An 8,977-nucleotide genomic window follows, 5' to 3' on the forward strand; every position below is an offset into this window, starting at 1 on the left:
TATTTATTATTATTATTATTATTAATATTATTATTGTTTGTAGAGACAGGGTTCCACTATGTTCCCCAGGCTGGTCTTGAACTCCGGGGCTCAAGCGATCCTCCCTCCTCGCCTTCCCAGAGTGCTTGGGATTACCAGCATGAGCCACCATGCCCCACCACCTCCCTTCACTATTTTGTTTAACTGAAACAAATTACAAAGAGTAAAATGCACAGATCTTAGGAATACTACTCGATGAATTTGTGTGTGTGTGTGTGTGTGTGTATTTTTTTTTTTTTTTTGAGACACAGTTTCGCCCTTGTCACCCAGGCTGGAGTACAATGGTGCGATCTCGGCTCACTGCAACTTCTACCTCCCCGGTTCAAGCGATTCTCCTGCCTCTCACGCCCAGCTAATTTTTTGTATTTTAAGTAGAGACGGGGTTTTGCCATGTTGGCCAGGCTAGTCTTGAACTCCTGACCTCAGGTGATCCACTTACCTCGGCCTCCCAAGGTGCTGGGATTCCAGGTGTGCGCCACTGCATCTGGCCCAAGTTTTTGTGTATTTTGAATGTTTGTTGTGCCTGCCTTTGAAGCCACCACCCAGATCTGGACATGGCACAGATGTCCAGATGTCCACCCCCCTCAGATGGTCTCTAAGCTCTGCAATTCCTGATTCTCTGTGCCTGATCACATTATTCTTTCAGACTCCTTAATGTTCTGTCTAGACCTGCACTATTGCCGGCCACTTCAAGCGCACCCGGCCATATCACTGTGTGCGTAGACCTGGAGGGAACACAGCGTTTCTAAGGCTGGGTTCAAAAGAAATGAATGTAAAGGACCTCGTCAGTAACTTTGAGCATTGATGACATTGTGGAAATGACAATATTTTGCATATATTGGATTAGATAAAATACTATTACAATTAATGGCACTGGTTTCTTTTTTACATTTTTCACTGTGGCTAGTAGAAAATTGAAAATTCCAGGCCAGGCACAGTGGCTCTCGCCTGTAATTCTAGCACTTTGGGAGGCCAAGGCAAGTGGATCACTTGAGCTCAGGAGTTTGAAACCAGCCTGGGTAACATGGTCAAACCCTGTTATCTACAAAGGAAAAAAAAATAACCGGGCATGGTGGTGTGTACTGTAGTCCCAGCTGCTTCCGGGGCTGAGGCGGCACGATTGCTTGAGCACAGGAGATGGAGGTTGCAGTGAGCTGAGATTACACCAGTGCACTCCAGCCTGGCAGCATGGGTGACAGAGTGAGACCTGTCTCAAAACAAAAAAAAAAAAAAGGAAAGAAAGAAAATTCAAAATTCTGGCCTTTGGGAGGCCAAGACGGGTGGATCGCCTGGGAGGCAAGACGGGTGGAGCTGGAGACCAGCCTGGGCAACATGACAGAACCCACATCTCTACAGAAAAATACAAAAATCAGCTGGACGTGGTGGCTCGTGCCTGTAGTTCTAGCTACTAGGAAGGCAGAGGTGGGAGGATCGCTTGAGCCTAGAAGGTTGAGGCTGCAGTGAGCCGAGATCGCACCGCTGCACGCCAGCCTGGGTGACAGAGTGAGACTGAGTTTCAAAAAAAGAAAATTTAAAATTCTGTATGTGTCCGCATTGCTCTAGGCCCTGGAAGTCTCTTTCTGATGAAGGACTTACCTCCTGAATCTTGCCACCTGCCCCTGGCCCTCTGGGTGTTGGTGGCATGTGGGTGCTGGCGAGTGCTGTGTTGTGAGGAGGTGTGTGTGGCATAGGGGTGGCGACACTCTGCATACATATGTTCCCTGTGGTTTCCAGCCTCAGGTGCAAGGCAGACTTCAGCTGCTCCACGCAGGCTCCCTCCAGTCTCAGGCATTGCTCCCAAGTCAGACTCCGTCTGCCCAGTGCCATTTTTGCTCGGCTTCTGCCTCATTTTGAAGACTTCCAATGAAGCCTGCTCCCCAGTGGTGCTTGCAACTCCCTTATCTTGCAGGAGCCGCTGGAAGGCGTGGAGGTGGAGAGGTGCTGAGGTTGTTTTGAATTGGTTTTTGGGCTGAGGCTCAGGTCAGACATTTTGGGGACATTCTGTGGAGTCCACGTACTGGATGGGAGGTGCTGGCTCACCTCTGTAAGCCTCTGGGGGCTTAGAGGCACCCCGTGTAGGATGGAGGCCTGCTAGTACCCCCTCCATGCAGCCTGACCACCTGGGCCCCTGCAGAGTTGGTGCTGGCCCTGTAGAAGGTGGGAGCGGCTTGGTGTCCACTCTGGAGCAGGCTGGGGTCCAGCTCTCGCTCCAAGGGAACTGACCACTATTGGTCACAGGCCTGTCTCACCTATGTGTCCACAGGATGTCCAGGCGGTGGGCCAGTGCATGACCAGTCTGCCAGTGAGGTGAGTGGGAAGCCAGTCCCAGGGGGATGATTGGATTGAGATGCAGACACTTTATTTGGAAGGTGCTAGGTGTCACTACCAGGCTCAAAGAATGGGGAAGGGGTGGACAAGACACAGGAGCAGCACGAGGAGGAGACACGAAGAGGGTTGGGAAACCGACGGGCACAGGGGAGAGGTGAGCAGACCCAGGTGCAAGGGTGGAGAGCAGTGGGCTGAGGGATGAGCACCACTTAACCAGCCTCATGGTGTCACTCACCGAGCCTCAGTTTCCCCTTCTGAATTGAGGGGCAAGAGATGACCTCTAAGGACCACCAGCCCTGCTGTCTATGAGGCCATGGCAATGGTAAGGCCCAGAGGAAGCCCAGTGTTCCAGTGTCCTCCATCCATCCCTTCTCTCTGCTCAGCTTTGCACCAGCGTGGGCTGTAGTGAGTCCCAGGCTGTACACCTTGGCAGCCATGCGGCGGGGACTCTTGTGTGAGGAGAGGAGCAGTGCCAAATGCGCCAGCTGTCAGCCAGACTGAAGGTGAAGGGAGCCAATAGGCTCATGTCTGAATACAAGGTCTTCAGCCCACCCCTGGAGGCAGTATGTCAGGATTCTTCTGAACAGAGAATCTGGGGTCTGTTCTAAAGGGGCCTACAGCATGGCCACGGTCACTGTAGCTTCAGAAATGTTTAAAGTTTTGTCTTTCTTGGTCACTGGAAGAGGCAAAAAAAAAAAAAAAAAAAAAAAAAAAAAAAAAAAAAAAAAAAAAAAAGCAGTAAGGAATGAGGGAGGACTCAATTTTGCACAGTCTAACTCTCTGTGTTCCCCTGAGGATAAATAGGAAATGAAATATGAACATAGGACTTTTAGGTGTGAGTCAGTTCAGTGTGTTAAGACACTTGCTTTCTAACCCTTCTTTGCTTTTTGGCAATAATCGGATTGCTGGACGACTTGGTTTTTAAGGCCTCTCTAAGTACTGATATTAAAAACAGCCCTTCTACAGGGAAAATAACCTTCCATTCTCTTTTCTGCTGAGCAGAGAGGAAAGAACATTGGCTGAGCCAGGAGGGTTAGCAACTTGCGGGATGACCCTGTTTATCTTGTGAGATTCAGTTGGCTTTAAACGTTTTCAGAAAGCATATGGTTGCTTTTGTATATATTTTGTTTGTATAACTTGGAATCATTTTTCTGCTAATCTTTTGATTTTAAACATGTCTCTGGTATGTAGTACAAGGTTTGAGGGTTTTTTTTTTTTTGTAGTTTGAAACATAGCATTTTTAAAGGTAATTTTGTTCATTTACATTTATTGTTATATTTTACTAGATCTGCTGTCTGTTTTGCTTCTTTTTGTTTCGTTACAATTTGATTACCTAAGTACTTGTGGTTTTAGGTTGGCCTGTGCCTAGCTCCATGTATCTTTCGTTTTAGATTTCTTAGACCTTATCAAACTTACTTTTCTTTTTTTGAGATGGAGTCTCACTCTGTTGCCAGGCTGGAGTGCAGTGGCGCCATCTCGGCTCACTGCCATCTCTGCCTCCCAGGTTCAAGCCATTCTCCTGCCTCAGCTTCCTGAGTAGCCGGGATTACAGGCACACACCACCACACCCAGCTAATTTTTGTATTTTTAGCAGAGACAGGGTTTCATCATGTTGGCCAGGCTGGTCTCGATCTCCTGACCTCGTGATCTGCCCACCTCAGCCTCCCAAAGTGCTGGGATTACAAGCGTAAGCCACCATCCCTGGCCCTCAAACTTATTTTTCTTAACCTAAATCTTCTAATAGCTAACCGACTCGAACTTCAAGTGTTCTTATTTCTGTAGATTGCCACATATAGCTATCACAAAGCAGTGGAACTTTGGACTTTCTTCTATAAGCATCTTAAGCTGTTGGCTTCCTCCTTCTGAACACTCTCTGCCCCTCCCTCATGCTGTGGGGCTCAGGGTTGAGAAATGCGTTAATTCTCGATTATCCTTTCTGGCTCTTACATCCATCTTGTGTTCTTTCATTGCACTGATCACATACACATAGTAACATACTATAGTGGGGTGGGAACAGAAAGGATCTAAAGGGTCTTTTTGTCATTCTGGGCAAGTCTCTCCAAGCCCAGCCTGTGAGTCTTATCTTCAAAAAGTGAAATAAAATAAAGCTAACATACTGAGGACCGAAAGAGAACATGAGTGAGGCTGTTCCTGGCACACATCAGCTGCTTGATAAAAATTAACCTCCCCTTCTCCACCTTGTTAGTGTTCTCAGTGGCTTTGCACACCACATGTTTTATCTTTTTATTGTAAAGCTTGACCTTGAGGATGTTCCTGGGCCCATCATTCTTGGCGGTATGGTGACTTTTTTGCTTTTTATTTATTAATTGTGGTGGACAATTAATAAATAACATAAAATGAACCTTTTTATTTGTATGTTTATTTATTTATTTTGAGATGGATCTCGCCCTGTTGCCCAGGCTGGAGTGCGGTGGCGTGATCTTGGCTCACTGCAACCTCCGCCTCTCAGGTTCAAGCGATTTTCCTGCCTCAGCCTCCCGAGTAGCTGGGATTACAGGCATGTACCACCACGCCCGGCTAATTTTTGTATTTTTAGTAGAGATGGGGTTTCGCCATGTTGGCCAGGCTGGTCTCGAGCTCCTGACCTCAGGTGATCTGCCTGCCTCGGCCTCCAAAGTGCTGGGATGATGGGCGTGAGCCACCGCACCCAGCCCAAACCATTTTAAAATATACAATTCAGTGACTTTCAGAACATTCACAGTGTTGTACAAGCCTTACCTCTGTCTGGTTCCAAAACTTTTTCATCACCCCAAAGGAGATGGTGGCTCTTTCAAGATGCCAGCTTTGGCATCAACTGGACCTTCTGGCTGTCTGACTTTGGACAAGCATTGTAATCTCCAGCCTTTGTTTTCTCACCTTTAAAATGGAAATAATGTTGATCACCTTACGGTCCTTTTTAAAAAGAACTTGATTGAGGTATAATGTATGTACCACAAAAGCAAGTCATCCTAAGTGTACTTTTTCAGTACCTTTTCGTGAATTTGCAGAGTTGTGCACCCATCACCACAATCCCAATTTTAGAACGTCTCTATCATTTCCTGTTCCTATCTCCAGCTCCTTGTAACCAGGAGTCTGCGTTCTGTCTGTATGGGTTTGCCTTTTTTAGACATTTTGTACCAATGGCAGCTGACAATATATGGTCTTCATGCCTAGCTTCTTTCACTCAGCGTCCTGTTTTCGAGGTTCATCCATATAGTTGCATGTGGCAGTGCTTCATTCCTTTCTGTGGCTGAGGAATATTCCATTGTGTGGACAGACCGTGTTTTGATAATCCACTCCTCTGTTGATGGACATAGGGGTTCCTTTTACCTTCCATGATTCATATTTACTACTGGGTGTCATTCTCAGTACTGTGGCACTGTGCTGGTACACAGAAATGCTAAATAATTGTGGTTGACCGGGCGTAGTGGCTCATGCCTGTAATCGCAGCACCGTGGGAGGCCAAGCTGGGTGGATCACTTGAGGCCAGGAGTTTGAGACCAGCCTGGCCAACATGGCGAAACCCTGCTTCTACTACAAATACAAAAATTAGCCAGGCGTGGTGGCGGGCGCCTGTAGTTCCAGCTACTGGGGAGGCTGAGACATGAGAATGGCTTGAACCCTGGGGGCAGAAGTTGCAGTAAGCCAAGATTGCCCAGCCTAAGCAATAGGCTTTTCTCTCAAGAAGAAAAAAAAATGATGGTCATTGTTTATGTTATTTCCTTATGGGCTTTTTTTTAAGTGTGGATGAGTTTCTTACCTTTAGACTTGTTGTTTGTGGTTTTGATAGCTTTTTTTTTGTCAAGCTGTCCATCATCATCCTGAAATTTCGTTTGTTAAAGTCTTACGATCCACATACGGCAGTAACTGTGTATCATCATGGCTTAGGGCTGTCTGATAAGCCAGGTCACCTGCTTCCCTCATTCATGCCACAAGTGTTTACTGAGTGCACCATGGGTGCCTGCAGGTCCTGTGGGTGAAACCTGTGTACTCCAAGAGGAGAGAGTGACTGTATCCATTTTGCTCAGCCCTGTAGCCCCACAGCCTGGATGGTATTTGTTGAATAAAGGCAGAGCCTCTACCCTTGTGTAACTCATGTGGGTGGAGAGCCCATGGCAGACCCAGGACTGGAGGCTCCTGCATCATTAGGAACATTGGTGGCTGAAGCTTGCTTGTCCCAGCTGGCAATAGCCAGTTACGCCTGTCTCCTTCCACCTCCATGTACGGTGACATCACTTTGATAGCTTGACATCAGCCACTGTGGGACTATTTACACCATGGAAATGGGCAAACGACACCAATCTGAGCTTTTGTCCTTTTATTATTATTATTTTTTGGAGTGCCTGTTGTTAAACATTTACCAGAACACCCATCTGCCTTTCCAACCTCATGACCTATTATTCTCCTGACAAGATGTTTTTTTACAAATAAGGAAGTTGAGGCACAGAGAATTGAAGGGACTTGGCCAAGGTAACACAGCCAAAATTCAAGCCCCGGCTTCCTCGGGCTGTCCCCACGGACATGGGAAGACGCGGCATCAGATCTGCCTCACTCCCTCCTCCCCAGTCAGGTTTTTTCTGCTGCTGAATTTCCATTTCCATCCCTCGCCAGGGTTTTCGGTGCTTTGCTTCCCAGTGTGTTGCCTGAGCCACCCTCACGTCCTGTCCCTTCCTTCTTAATAGGAACACTGTGTTTTCCTTTGTTCTTGCAGAATTTCGCTAAGGAGTTTGTGATCAGTGATCGGAAGGAGCTGGAGGAAGATTTCATCAAGAACGAGCTGAAGAAGGCGGGGGGAGCCAATTACGACGCCCAGACAGAGTAACCCCAGCCCCCCCCACACCGCCCCTTGCCAGAGTCATCTGCCTGCTCCCCGGGGGAGAGGACCGCCGGCCTCAGCTACCAGCCCACCAGCCCACCAGGGAGAAAAGAAGCCATGAGAGGCAGCGCCCGCCACCCTGTGTCCGCAGCCCCCACCTTCCTGCTTCCCTTAGAACCCTGCTGTGTCCGATCTCATGACGCTCATGGAACCTCTTTCTTTGATCTTCTTTTTCTTTTCTCCCCCTCTTTTTTGTTCTAAAGAAAAATCATTTTGATGCAAGGTCCTGCCTGCCATCAGATCCGAGGTGCCTCCTGCAGTGACCCCTTTTCCTGGCATTTCTCTTCCATGCGACGAGGTCTGCCTAGTGAGATCTGTATGACCTCACGTTGCTTTCCAGAGCCCGGGCCTGTTTTGCCATCTCAGTTTTCTTGGGCCCTGCTTCCTGTGTACCACTGAGGGGCAGCTGGGCCAGGAGCTGCGCCCGGTGCCTGCAGCCTTCATAAGCACACACGTCCATTCCCTAGTCAGGCCCAGACCTCCTGGAATCTGCCCTGGGCTCCCTCATCCCACCTCCATCCAGAGTTGCCTAAGTTGCATGTCCAGCAGAGGCAGGATTGCTCGATGGTGAGGTTAGGTCTGGCTCAGACTGAATAAGAAGAGATAAAATTTGCCTTAAAACTTGCCTGGCAGTGGCTTTGCTGCACGGTCTGAAACCACCTGTTCCCAACCTCTTGACCGAAATTTCCTTGTGACACAGAGAAGGGCAAAGGTCTGAGCCCAGAGTTGACAGAGGGAGTATTTCAGGGTTCACTTCAGGGGCTCCCAAAGTGACGAGAACGTTAGGGAGAGAGGCCCAGGGTGGGGACTGGGAATTTAAGGAGAGCTGGGAACGGATCCCTTAGGTTCAGGAAGCTTCTGTGCAAGCTGCGAGGATGACTCGGCGAAAGGGTTGCTCCGCCCGCCGCTAGCTGTGAGCTGAGCAAAGCCCTGGGCTCACAGCACCCCAGGAGCCTGCGGCTTCAATCCTAGGCCTGCACCATGCATTCAAAAGGATCGTTTTGTTTGGTTTTTGAAGAAAGAGGAGATTGGCTTGGTTCTTCATGAGCACATTTGATATAGCTCTTTTTCTTTTTTCCTTGCTCATTTCGTTTTGGGAAAGAAATCTGTACTGTGTCGGGATTGTAAAGAACATCTCTGCGCTCAGACAGTTTACAGAAATAAATTTTTTTTGTTTTTCAAAAAACAGTTTGGTTTCTGATTTGCCCTACAAAGTTCTTTTTTTCTTGTAAAAACAAAGGCAGTCATCATCACCTTCAGATTTAGTGGGTGTTTGCGGAGCTGCTGGGGCCAGGCACATTCGTGTCCACTAGCTTGTTTAATTCTTAGCACCCATAAGAAACAGGGGCTGCTTTTGTCCCCATGTCCTCAAAACTGAGGCTCAGAGGGACTCATTCACCTGAGGTCACCCAGATAGAAAGTGGCGGTGCTGGGATTTTTTTTGTTTTGTTTTGTTTTTTTGAGACAGAGTCTCACTCTGTCGCCCAGGCTGGAGTGCAGTGGGGAGATCTCAGCTCACTGCAAGCTCCGCCTCCCAGGTTCAAGAGATTATCCTGCTTCAGCCTCCATAGTAGCTGAAATTACAGGTACCTGCCGCTATGCCTGGCTAATTATTGTACTTTTTAGTAGAGATGGAGTTTCGCCATGTTGGCCAGGCTGGTCTCGAACTCCTCACCTCAGGTGATCTGCCCATCTCAGCCTCCCAAAGTGTTGGGATTACAGGCGTGAGCCGCC

General features: G+C 48.2%; 1 protein-coding gene across 1 annotated transcript in view; it reads left to right on the top strand.

The window, feature by feature from the left end:
* Positions 1 to 8,429, top strand: part of COTL1 (coactosin-like F-actin binding protein 1) — a 54,035-nt gene extending 45,606 nt beyond the window's left edge. Inside the window, exon 4 of the mRNA XM_011928063.1 lies at positions 7,079 to 8,429. Within this exon, the coding sequence (XP_011783453.1) occupies positions 7,079 to 7,189 (111 nt within the window). The 3' untranslated portion in view covers positions 7,190 to 8,429. The remainder of the gene's footprint in view (positions 1 to 7,078) is intronic.
* Positions 8,430 to 8,977: the final 548 nt, after the last annotated feature.

Source organism: Colobus angolensis, unplaced genomic scaffold (assembly GCF_000951035.1).
Source record: "Colobus angolensis palliatus isolate OR3802 unplaced genomic scaffold, Cang.pa_1.0 Scaffold76, whole genome shotgun sequence".
Taxonomy (NCBI): domain Eukaryota; kingdom Metazoa; phylum Chordata; class Mammalia; order Primates; family Cercopithecidae; genus Colobus; species Colobus angolensis.